This window comes from Podarcis bocagei (assembly GCF_964188305.1).
Source record: "Podarcis bocagei genome assembly, chromosome: 6".
Classification (NCBI taxonomy): domain Eukaryota; kingdom Metazoa; phylum Chordata; class Lepidosauria; order Squamata; family Lacertidae; genus Podarcis; species Podarcis bocagei.
This window is the reverse complement of record NC_138130.1, coordinates 48,155,597-48,168,942: the sequence shown is the minus strand read 5'-3', so window position 1 is coordinate 48,168,942 and position 13,346 is coordinate 48,155,597. Positions and strand designations below refer to the sequence as shown.

The 13,346-nt window shown below is 42.2% G+C and overlaps 2 protein-coding genes across 4 annotated transcripts in view; one reads left to right on the top strand and one right to left on the bottom strand.

Annotated features, from left to right (window-relative positions):
* LOC308589027 (uncharacterized protein) overlaps window positions 1–13,346 on the top strand; it is a 159,142-nt gene that overhangs the window by 62,725 nt on the left and 83,071 nt on the right. The gene's annotated exons all lie outside the window — the stretch shown is intronic.
* The window catches only part of TSPAN7 (tetraspanin 7), a 73,168-nt gene that overhangs the window by 12,125 nt on the left and 47,697 nt on the right, over window positions 1–13,346 (bottom strand). The window contains exons 2-3 of the mRNA XM_081197822.1: window positions 5,022–5,210; window positions 2,359–2,433 (exon numbers count right to left, since the gene is read on the bottom strand). Of these exons, the coding sequence (XP_081053948.1) occupies window positions 2,359–2,433; window positions 5,022–5,210 (264 nt within the window). The remainder of the gene's footprint in view (window positions 1–2,358; window positions 2,434–5,021; window positions 5,211–13,346) is intronic.

Sequence of the window (13,346 nt, the reverse complement as noted above, 5' to 3'; positions counted from 1 at the left end):
AAGAGACAATGCTTCATGGCAGCAGTTTCATTTTCCTGAATTAACTGCCTTTGCCAAGAAATGCATCACTACCAAGGATGCATCTCACAGTATCAAGCTAGCAGATACAGAAGTTGAAACTGGACCAAAGGCCTGTTGAGTGTGTCAGGGTTTTTGGGTTTGTTGTCCTTCTATGGCTGCGAAGATAAGTTTGTAAGTGAGCGAGAGATAAAAGGGAATAATATTTCCAACGTCCTGCACAATCCCTTACCTCCTGATGAGCAGAAGAAGAATACATTTTTGGAAAGAAGTGAACATGGGGAAGTTAGCTTAATTTGCATCACTTTTTTTGATGCAACTGTTAAAATTTATTTTTGGTGAATAATTTTGATGTGAATTTTTAAAAGTACAAAGCATGTACAATCAATCCTAAATTGAAGCCCTTACTTTCCTAAACCAATATACGTGTTTGAAAGGAAGAAGAAATCCCCTTCAGATTTGCCTTTTGCTTCCTAGTGACTGGAATATTAAGATGGAGGGGAGAAAAGGGAAAGACCAATCCACAGAAGAAGCACTGATTTGTTGCAGCAAAGGGTACTTGTGGGCAGGAATGCCCTCAGGATCAAAAAGTGCCAACACTTCAGACTGTGCAAAAGATAAGCAAAAGATGCTCAGCCTCAGAGGTGGCAGAGGGCCTGAACAGAGCTTAACTGACATTTCTTTGGCCTTTTGATTCAAAACAGCAACTGCACAAGAACAGCTTGGATATACCGCCTTTCAGATGGGACTAATCATAACGGTTGCAATCCTTATGCAACCCAATTGGCTACGAATTGTGGGATAGCAATGTATAAGACAACTGACGTTTCCAAGATGCGTATAGTCTGGCCAATTTTAAAATTTGGTTACTAACCTATAGGGTCCTAACAACCAAGTTTTCTGACAGAACACCTGAAGCCAAGTGATCGGAGAGAAGACCTTCTCTGTCATGAAGAGGAGTTGCTGGGCTCAGGGGTGCAGTGGCAGGCTGAGATGGATGAGGAGGGGAAACAGGAAGATGACATGGGAGGGGGCTGAGACCAGGGAACATAGGCTGGAGGAGGTGAGTGCTTCCCCCTCCTATGATATGGTTGCCCCAGCTGGGGAAGCAGGACTCCCATCTTCCCCTCCCCTCATGGGGAGCAACAGGATCCAGGGAGAGTTTCACTGCACCACTAGGAGCAGAGGAGGCAGAGGCAGAAAGAGAGGACACAGCCTGGTCTCCCAAGGCCTAGAAGCGCTCCTGTTGCTAGGCAACAGTTTCAGCCTCCTTGGTGCAGTGGCTGGCAATCACTGGTGCAGGTTGCAGGTGCAGAGGAAGGGGTGTGTGGTGGGTGCGGTTCACCCCGGGTGTCACCACAGAGGGGGGTGACAAAATGCCGGGTGGCACTCACCATGGGGCCTGGTTGTAAGAATCAATGAACAAATTTAATAAACTTAAGTACATAGGTTGTAAAGCACTCTTAAGAGAAAAACAACAAACCACAGTATGTATGAAGTGGGCTGAGAGACATTTGTATTACAGACCCTAATTGTATTCTTATTTCATTGTAGGCTTATCCATACTTGCCTTTCCTCTGCTCTTTATGGGCATAGTCCGCAATGTTAAGCTCTGTATCTGAGCCCCCTTTATTTTTGCTCTGGAGTTTTCCCCACAAAAACCCACTCATTAATGCTCAATCAGGGCAAATGTCAATCAGCACAAAACTCGAACTGACATTTGCTCCAATTCAGCTTTATAGAGCTGGTTTTTGTGGTGAAAGTTTGGGGTAAAAAAACAAAACACTATGCTTAGACATTGAAAGAGCAGAGCAAAAGGTAAGTGTCCTTCCATAAGCCCTGTGTCTCACTAACTCACTTTTATCCTTTTCTTTCCCTTTCCTCACTCCACCTCTGCTGCTGCTTTTTAGCACAGGAAATACACGAGATTTACAAGGCAGCAAAACAAACTAGGTTAGTTTGGCTTTGCACTCTTGGAAATCCGCTCAGCATTATACAATCAAAAGCCTGTTTGGCTGAAGTAGCAGCATTTATGTAAAGAATTTAAGGTATTTTGCTCTCTTCAGCATATATGACAGGGTAAAGAAGATCTTGCATGATGAGCATATAAATAAATGCAACTCAAAAATAAATATTGAACACTAAAAGCCTAAAGCTTTAGGCTAAATCCTTTGATTTGGAATGAGAACAGGTTTTGTGTTTGTGGGTACATATCGCTGCCAAGTAAAGTGTTGGACTCTGCAGCCTTGGTTAATCATACCCAGTATCCTAAGAGGGTGCAGCAAAATCTGCTCAGAGCCATGCTGCCACCACCTTTGCCAACATGTAATTTATACTCACCTCATGGCGAAACACAAACCCTGAAATGCCAGCCACAAGCTCAGCCAGGAAGACCAGAGACAAGAACATAGCATACTGAAATACAAGAGGAAATGAAGAATGGAACAGATTACTCACACTGCAGAGGGTTTTCCTCCTATTTGGATGCATTTTAAAAGTAACAATTCAGGGAATTCAATAAATACTGCATCTACACAAAGTGCAATTCTGCAAATAGTTTTAGGAGAATGTCAAGAATGTTGCTCAGCAAAAAACTGGATGCCAAATTATCCCGCTGTTCCCCTTTTCCTCAAAATTGCAATTTCAAAACAGGTGGGGGGGGGGAGGAAAGGGAGAAGATGAATCTTCAACGGAGGCTGGGAAAACCTATTATTGCGGTAAACCCAATTTGTTTCAGGTATGAAACCTGTCTAGACAGCTTGGTTACATGCTTTCCTGAAAAGGGCTTAATGCCAAAATTAACCAAGGGGGTGTAAAATCTGAGCTTGGGTGGGCAGGCAAGCCCCAGGGCTTAAAGCAGTTCTTCCCCATAGCATGTATTTATTTTGGTAATCAGAGTTCACCCTAAGAAAGCTAATGTCAGTTACTAAATCTGAGCCCATGTCAGTAAGTTAAAATGCTATACAGGCTTGGCCTGAAAATATAATCTTATATGTGCCTACTAAGAAGTACTTGGGTAAGTGTGCACAACAGTCTTTGCCAACCTGGTGCCCTCCAGATGTTTTGGACTAGACTCCCATCACCCTGGAGGGCACCAGCCTGAAGGCTTATCTCAAGAACAGAAACAAATTCCACTAGGATCAATGGGGCTTGCTTTGACATGATGGCAGCAATCTCCTGGGCCCCACAGAAACGCAATGTGTGCACGCTCAGGGCTTTCTGCTGAGAGCTTCCCCTGGCAGCAGCTGCCAGCTGGCTCATGGGTAGTTTGATACTCCGCTTGCTCAAGCAAGCTAGCTGGGAGCTGCTGCCAGGGAAAGCTCTGCAAAAACCCACCAGGATGTGCCTATTGATCCTTTCCATGTGGACCTCCGGACTGCAGCCAAAAGGCTTATGAACTAGCATAAGCCCAAGTTAACCCAAGGACACACATTTGAGTGTGCTTGTCGTTTCCCCCTCATCATAGCTATCTTACTGTCATCTGCACACATGGCAATAAAATTCACACCCATCCCATTTTCCCTAGTCTATACTTGAATATCTAGGTGAAAGAGAATAGTCTAATTTTTTAAAAAATCTCTTCTGCTTTCTTCTAGTTCACATTAACTTCATTTATATATGCACGAAAATATTGTGGGGCTCAAGGCACTTTTGGCATTGTTTAAAAGGCTGGCGGTCTTTTAAAACTATGTGCTTGTTCAACACAGTTGTTTCTTCCAACTGCACTCATGGCTCATTTAAAATTCAGATTTGGAAAACTCTTGAATGGTAGTCATCCACAATTGTTGACATCATTATTTTAAGGGGGGGGGAGACATTGTGTTAGGAGGGGCAAAACCGAGTTATCGGTGATGCAATTGGTCAGTTAAGTATTGTTATTTATTTACTTGATTTAGGGGGGTGGCAGCTGCCCCACTCCACTCCTGGCTACAACCATGGCTGACATAATCACACTTTAACCCTTACATTTCTCTAAAACTAGATCCTGTTCCTATTTCTAGAAAATAAGGAATAACAGGAAGATATATCCAGCCTGCATATTACTAATCCACAGTTTAAGGATAAGGAAAACTGCAGTTTTACTAAGGGCTGCTTCCTAAACCTGCAATCCTAACCGCATTCACCTGGAAGTAAGCCCCACTGAATTCAATAGCACTTATTTCAGAGTACACATAGTTAGAAGTATGCTGTAAACTATGTTTTAAGAGTCAGTATACAGTATACTAAAGAATTAAAAACATGGGCAGAATGAAAATGAGGATTACTTATTTCAGTGCCCACAACATTAAAATATCTCATAGAATAGAATCATAGAATCATAGAGTTGGAATAGACCACAAGGGCCATCGAGTCCAACCCCCTGCCAAGCAGGAAACACCATCAGAGCACTCCTGACATATGGTTGTCAAGCCTCTGCTTAAAGACCTCCAAAGAAGGAGACTCCACCACACTCCTTGGCAGCAAATTCCACTGTCGAACAGCTCTTACTGCCAGGAAGTTCTTCCTAATGTTTAGGTGGAATCTTCTTTCTTGTAGTTTGGATCCATTGCTCCGTGTCCGCTTCTCTGGAGCAGCAGAAAACAACCTTTCTCCCTCAAAGAAACCAGCCAGTCAGGAACATGACTAGGTTTAGAGCCTTTTTTTCTAATATTCTGCCTTTCCAGAGGCAAATGTATTTCTTGCATTGCAGAGAACTTAAACACGAAACCTCACACTTAAATTCTGACATTCCAAAGGACTGTGGCACATGGTGCTGTTGTTTTGAATGTGTGGCTCAACTCTAAATTATGGGATTATTCCTATAAATCACTCCCAGGACGTTATACCAGGAGCGACAGATTTCCCATATGGATCTCTTTTTAGTAATTATACCCCCTTGCTCTGTGTGTGCCCGTGTGTGGCTGAAACCTGCTCGGCATCTGTTTACACGTAACAAGAGAAAACGGCCACTTTACCAATTTCTGGCACTCCAGCAGCACCAAGTTATTTGGCTGCATACTCACCAGCTTCAGCATCCATGGGCTGCCACGACATGTGGCAAAGCAGCCAAACAAGCCAAAGACGATAATCGTGGTACCCGTCCCAATGAGGACATAAGGGGCATTGGTGGAGTTTTCAGCAATGAGAGATATATATGTGCCTAAAGTCAGCTTCCCCCAGACACCAACAGCGAGAAGGATAACACCAGTTATCTGGAAAGTAAGAAGCAGAAAGTCAAGGTCAGAGTTTATAAGGATCAAAATATGGTAATACTGAACACACAGACATTGTTAAGTGTAGCAGAACTGCTGTTGCAGCAACAATTTTTTGTTAAAAAAAATAGGTTTTTATTAGTTCCACAGAAGCTTAGAATACAAAATATTCCTTCTCCGTTTTGAGGTCTGTAGCAAGCAGAACCAAAAGCCAAAGTTCCATAGCAAATAACCAGCAACCCACTCATGCCATTTTAGGGAACAAAGCATCCAGTGTACTTAACGGGGCCTTGCACCAAATTCTCTTGACCTATCTTTTCTTATGCTTTCTCTGCCATGTAGAAATGCTGCTGATGTGAGATACAATTCAGAAGAAAACTCAAAAGATGCATTTAATCCAAAATGAGTTTTACATTCACAATGGGGGCTGATATTAAACAATGCCTGTTTAAATTTCAAGTGTCTTGATCTCCTAACCTACAAGATCAGAAGCTCAGTCTTTGGACCTTTCTTTAGAAGTGTGGGAAAGAAGCTGTAGGGCTCTCAAAATCCAGGAAGATTTGTTTCTATGCCACATATTATCCACATAGCCTGAGCACAACGCCATTGTTCATGTCAACCGTTACAGCATTGACACTGAAATACTGCGTGCTTTGTATTCCTGCTGGTGCAGAGATGGATGCTGTAATCCAGAGGCGCATATGTGTTCTTTGCTGACATCTAGTGGACACAGTAAGCTGAGCCATTTGTGCATGTGAATACGGACCACTTCTCACAGGTGTTATATCTGAAATCTGCAAAAATGTCTTTCTCCCCTCTGCATTAACATGTTTGGAACCCAGGTTGCACAGGCGAAATAGATATTTGCATCGTTTTGGGGTGCAGAACTTAAGGTTGGCAAGTCCAGTTAAGTGTATATTTTTAAGAACAAAGTAAATAAATAAAATGGTAACATGTAAAACAAGCATTCATCAAGTACTTTTAAAACATGCTGAGGAAACAGCTTCCCACACTCCTTTTTCTCAGAAGCCACTTATTACTACCCATTTAAAAATGCTCGGTCTCACTGCATTCTTGGTTTGGAAAAATAAAGGCGCTGTAGAATAAAATATTTTAAGGAAATAAAGACCACATAACAGATGACAACCAGCAATATACTGATTCTAAAGAACTTGTTTATTAGATCTTAACAAGCCTTTACTTACTTAAATGTAAAAAAGACATTTCATAATTGTGAGGGAAAGCGAAGAACTAATGTTGCCACCAGTGGAATAAGCAAAGAATACTAGTTCTTTAGTCCAAGACAATGAAAATGTTTCAAGCTGTTCAGTGACTATTTAATTCAGCGTAAAAAAAGTGTTGCAGTCTCCTTCCCATTTATACTCAAATAACAATTCTGTAATCACATTCTTAAGGGCTCCTCTCTCCATCTTGTTCCATCTTGTTCCCCGATCCACCAAGTTTATTTTTACGAGGGGGAGATGTAGTGGTCAGGGAGAGCACAAGAGACAGGATATTTCTGATCCTTGTGCTTAAAACAGAGAGCAACCCTATCAGCAGACCTTGATTCTGGCAGGGTTAATGACTGAGCCCTCCCCTCAACCTTCTTCATCTCTATTCCCCCATCAACAGATGCTAGGAAAGAGGCCCTCTTGACATAGGAGACACTGACCTGATTACTTTAGCCTGATCTCAATCATGGCGTCAAGTCTAATTTTGCTTCCAAACTGATCCATGTGCCATGCTCAACAGAACAAAGCAGACTGGTGTGTGTACGTCTCTACACCATGTGATGGAAAACAGATATCCAAGTATAAATCATTTTAACTTGAATCTTGTCTTTTCTTTATCCTGTAAGCCCTTCCTGGTTCAACTTTTTTAAAAAAAATATTTTCTCCTATATGACTAAGATACTGGTGAATACTGAGGGTAAAGCCAGTACTGATTCTTACTTGCCCCAAATGTAATTATTTGGATGGTACAATAATGTGTGAGTTGCTTGGTAACCGAACCTTGATAGTGTGTACTTAATTTTAACATTCCAAAAACATGTATAATTTGAACAAGACATGTTGCCTGAAAATTGAAACCGTGAAACTAATTTCAGGGTGGCAGGAAAAACGTTTGTTTTAAGACTATTGTTTTAAAACCATTTCCGCTGTGTAGATTATTTCTTTTAGATATTTATGTTATGAAATGCATTTTTATTTAGGAAAAATAGAAACAATATGACCACTAGGGGCTTCCATGCCTTTCATTGGACATTACTGTACGGCTGCATCTTGGGTGGGGCTTACGTTCCGGGGGTGGCAATGGGTATATGCAAAAATGGGTATATTCAAGCCACCGCCTTGGAAGGTCCCCACGTGAGCACCCTTACATTTCCAGAGCAAAGCAGAGAGATTTTGTACTTTCAACGTGTGTTGAAATCGCACGTCTAAGTTGCGATCATACTGTACAATTCTGGGTAACTACCAACATGACAAGATCACAGACATGCTGTTCAGGGTTTTCTTCGTTAGGCTTAGGCTAATTTCCCCATACCTGAAGACTGAGTAACGGTAAGCCATACAAACCAAGGTTGCAGGCTTGATCCTCGTATGAGACAGCTGCATATGCCTGCATTACGGGGGGTGGACTAGATGATCCTCAGGGTCCCTTCTAACTCTACAGTTCTGTGATTCTATGAATCGGGGTTAAGTGGTTTGGTTTTTGCAAATAAATAAAAGGTTCTGTTTTATGCTACCGTTAAATTACACCATATATCAGATTTTTTAAATTTTATAATGCAACATTCACCCCTTCCCTCCACATTATGTTGTATCAACAGTATACCGAGTGCAGTTTTCAAAAGTAGAAAAGAGGGGTTTCATGCAGAATTTCTCCTTGTTACAATTACTTCTCTTGAGATACATTCAGTTCATACGATGCCTCAGGCATCACTTCTGATTATACAGGTAAACAGAAGCGCAAGACTCTGCCAGCTCAGTATGGTCTGGAAAGATATCTCTCCAGTGATACACATCATTGGAGAGGGCCGAAAGAGAGGAATTGCCAATGAGAGTATTATATACTAATGGTGCACTCAATTCTCCAATTGCTGGTCCTTATGTAGCCAAAATGTCACCATCAGCTCGCAAGAGGGAAGTACAGTATAGGACATCTTGAGGGGGTGGGTAAGGTTTGCAAGTGTACAAAAAAAGCTTTTGGGGGAGGGGACCCTCCTAAAACTGGTGTGGGGGAGAGAGAAACAGCCCAGTGAGCACTCAGTATGCTAAGTGGGAATGGAATAGAGCAGGCATCCCCAAACTTGGCCCTCCAGCTGTTTTGGGACTACAACTCCCATAATTCCTAGCTAACAGGACCAGTGATCAGGGATGATGAGAATTGTAGACCCAAAACAGCTGGAGGGCCAAGTTTGGGGATGCATGGAATAGAGTATCCTGGAAGGCAGCATAGCTTGGTGGCTGGGAGTATTCCATACTGCAACATTTTGTTGCAGGTCCCACTTGTCTTGTTTGCTTATGATCAGAAGTTCAGAAAGGCAGCATAGAAATAAATCTCTCTTCCACCCAAATGAAACATGAAGGGTATATATCTGTGGCATATCCAGGTGCCATGTTTTGCAATCCAGCTCTCTGGACAGGAGCACTGATTACTGCAATCCAAATGGGGATCATGCTGATCCAATGCTACTGAAGGACTAGTGGAATCAGCATAGAGCAGATCAGCCAGCATATTTTCTCAGGACTGCACTCAGCATGTGCTGGAGGGAGGCATCTATCACCTTCCTGTTAAACAACAGCATCACTGGTAATGACTTCACAAGTACCAATAAAGACTTTCCACTTATTCAGGCAGAGACCATGTGTTTCAAATGAAATTTTATGCAGTGGGCATATGCTTTAATGGTGTTTCGGTGGGCTGAAAGGAATTTTAATGAAGCCTTGTATACTTGCAGTTTGAGGTTTTGTGCACATTCCTTGCACCTGACAAAGGGAAGGCCAGAGCTGAGGACTCAGCAACATAATGAACAAATGATCTCAGACCAGGGAGTGTGGGATAAGAGCAACAAGCAGATGAGCAAAGCTTCACTGGCCTGGGGCAGTGTCATGCTGGCTGCAGAAAGGGGCAGCCGTGGGCTAACAACAGTCCAGCATCTCAATCAGGATGTACAAGATGGCCATAAATCAAAAAGAGGTTATAATGACTACCCTAGTGTTAAACTAAGACGGAGCGGCTGATTGCCGTGGGGCAGCCACCCAATAAATCTGGCTCAGCCTCATTTCAATGCACTTCTTTTGGCATCCATTTGTCATATTCACTGCATTTGCTCTGCTAACAAGGCTCATCTTCTTCGCTACATTTTAATCAGCATTTCTTCTGCAACACACAAAGGTAATGGCTTATAATATAAAGCACAGGGCTGCAAGCATTTCTGCTCACTCTCTGATCCTGCAGGTTGATAAGGACATGTGTCAGGACAGTACACATTTGCCAATTTATTTCTATTTTGGACAAGGCGTTTTGCCATGACAATGTAGGTTTAAATTCTAAAATCTCCTTGATGGGGGGTGAGTCAAGGGCAATTTGCAGTAATTAAAAATGAATCATAACATGCATGTAATTGGGACTTCAAAAACTGAGTTTCGAGATGTTTTATTTTGGTATGAAAAGCAGGTATTACAGTACATGTCACTTTATGTAAGTTTTGAAAATCATAATCGGGAGCCATTTAAACTTGTGATTATTAATTTTTATTTCAATGTCGATCTCTGTTTTATTTACCCTGCCTTGTGCAAAACGTCTTACCACACTTGGTCACTTTGTATTGTTGCAAACTCCTCTGGTATGAAATCAACGCCAGGTGATCCACCTCCCACTACCTAAGCACATTGCTTGGAAGTAAGGACTCTAAAATCAATGAAAATTAACTACATTTAAAAAATATATCTTGGATCACATCTAACAGTGCTATCCTGCCATATACATGCTTATTTCAAAGTAAGTCCCACTGTGTTCAATGGCACATTCTCAGTTGAGTCTAAATAGGACTACAGTGTTACATATCTAAAACCTCATTCTAGTGTAAAATATTCTATTCAGAAGTATTTTATAGATTTGCAGTGACACTAGTGATTTTGGCATCTTCATTCAGTGTTTACCTTTTAATAGATACTATAATTATGAAGAACATATAGGAGCTCTGATAAGTGAAATGGTAACATAAGGATCTGACTTGCTGGCACCCCCTTGGTTGGAGAACTGCATTGCCAAATTCTCAGAGTTGTACATTTCAATGGATGGCTGTGTTTTGGTTTGCATATTGTTTCAGGAAGTGTGAATTAGGTAAATATACCTTCAGATTCTAACTGAACCAAATTTCTCCCCCATCCCTACTAAAGAGACTGTTGGAGTATGAACAGGATCTCAACTTTCTTTCTCTGATTTATCACAAGGTACCTTAACAAATCGCTTTATGCTGCATTTCAGGGGCAAAACCAGACAGATAAGATATTCACCACACACACACTGCGTCATTTCAGTAGTACGAGTGATTCAGCAGCACACTGCAGTAGGTTAAGCTGAGAGGTGGCCATTCAGCAAAACTCAGCATCTGACCTTGGACAAGCAGGGATATGAACCTGGGTGGCCTCACTCTACTACTCTCCCATACTAGCTCTGGTTTTAAAAGGGCATATAGCAGCAAGAGCATGTAGTTTAAGCTATCTCTAAACCCAGATAAAACTAAGGCACTGAGTGTGTGTGCTTCCCCAAACCAGATGGATCAGAGGTGGCCTGTTCTTGGTGGGGTTACACTCCCTCTGAAGGAGCAGGTATGTAGCTTGGGGGACACTTCTGGATCCTTTGCTGTCGCTTGAGGCTCAGGTGGCTTCAGTGGCACAGAGTGCCTTCCATCAGCTTTGGCTGGTGACCCAGCTAAGCCCCTATCTGGACAGGGATAGCCTAACTTCTGTTTTCTATTCTCTGGTAACCTCTAGGTTAGATTACTGCAACACGTTATACATGGGGCTGCCTATGAAGACAGTTTGTAAACGTTAGCTGGTGCAGAATTTGGTGGCCAGGTTGCTCACTAGGGCAGGACGGTTTGAGCATATTGCATAGATCCTGCTCCAACTGCAGTGGCATCCAATTCGTTCCTGGGCCAGCTTCAAAGTGCTGCTTTTGACTTATAAAGCCCTAAATGGTTTAGGACCGTGATACCCCTAGGACCACCTCTTCCCATATGAACCAACCTGGACATCACAATAATCATCTGAGGCCTTTCTTTGTGTCCCTCCTCCACGAGAGGTCCAGAGGGTGGCAACATGAGAACAGGCCCTTTTTTTTCAGTGGCCCCCTAGTTGTGGAATGCTCACCAGCGTTTGGTTACCAGACGTCCCTGTTTCCCGGGGACAGTCCCCGGATTTACAAAGCAGTCCCCATACAAAATCCGTTGAAGTTGTGCTTGATTTTCTAGGGTGCTCCACTGAATCATTTGGTGCCAGCCTATACATAAAGTAGCATTACGCATTAGCCGAACTACAAAGCCCATTCAGCTTCTGCCCTCTCGTGGCAGGTTCTCAAGTATGATGCAGAATTAACTGCAATGTTTAAAATAATAAGATACGCAGCTTTAAATACTGCTGGTGGTAAGAATCAACAGGTTATACCTATAAAAATGAATTAACTTATTTTGCTGAAAATGAGGGCCATACTTTCCAAGACTGTGTCAGAAAACTATGACTATATAATTCCTTGATTCCCTCCTCCTTTGTTCACCTCCTACTCTTCACAAGCAGCTTTAAAAGGAAGTCACTTGATAGAATGTCATGGGAAAAGCTTTTCCAGTTGCTCGAACGTGATACAACCTATGCGTAAAACATTAAAAAGCCAGAGAGAGAGAGAGAGAGAATGGCATTTGGCAACTGTGGAAAGAAAGGCTTCTGCTACACCTTCTGATTTTTCACAGCTGTATTTCTTTTCTTTCATTAGTTCCATAGATATTGGTTGTCAGTATTACTGGGAACACCCTTTTCCCTCAGTCTGCAGCACAGCACAAAAATGCTGGCAATAGGCCACATCTGCAAACAAATAGCTGATGCCTTTATTTGATCAGGAAGCAATAGTGCCAGCAGGCATCTAATCACAGGTTAAACGCTCCAGGTCAAGGGAGTAGGAAAGTAAAGTAATGGGAAGCCAGTTGGAAATATTAAGAGGGGGAACTACTGTCCCCTTAACACATAACATTTGACCTGAAACTACAACGGAATCGAGAAAGCACCTCTATAAAATGAATGCAAACCACATTTTAAGAATAATGTGCCTGAAACTAAATGCTATATCATCAATGAAGTATGTGGCTCCAACTCTGTGTTTCCAGAAATAATGGAAATGCAGGGACATATTAGAGGAAAGTTAAGGGTAGCATGATTGATAGTTCAGTTGGCAAAGCATAACTCTTAATCTCAGGGTCATGGGTTTGAGCCTCACATTGGGGGGGAAAGATTCCTGCATTGCAGTGGGTTGGACTAGATAATCCTCGTGGTCCCTTCCAACTCTACAATTCTATGATTCTATGAACTCATTTCAGACTTCAGTGCCTACTTGGGAGGGGGGACCTATTTAAAACTGTCCAGCAGGAAAGCATGTACAAGGAGAAAGTGGCAGTGGGGAAAGGGTTAAGCACCCCTCCCATCTACCAGTGTAAGTTGTGCCCACATAAACATGACAACTGCAGAACAGGTTCCTTGTGGCCGCCATGCTTTCCTGGTAACGTGCAGTGGAGTTTTCATGTTGGCTTGCTTCAAAGGTAGATAAATTCACAGCTTTTAATCTGAAAGGAGGGAAGTTCTGATATTATATGCAAATATTATCAGTAGTTACATGTGCACTGAAAGTTATTAAGCAAAAAGTATCTCCAACATTTACAAAACATCAGAGAGATCAAATTGCTTTGAACTACTCTGTCACAGGTTCAGACAGGATTATATTTACAACTTGGCTTCCTAGGTAATGGTCCTCTGAAAGCCATCAGGGAAGCCTTATTAAAAGGCTTGCTTCAGAAAGGGAATTCATAAGTAGTGTGTATGGCAGCAGCAGCAGCAGCCTGTGTGGCCGCTTTTATTCTCCCAC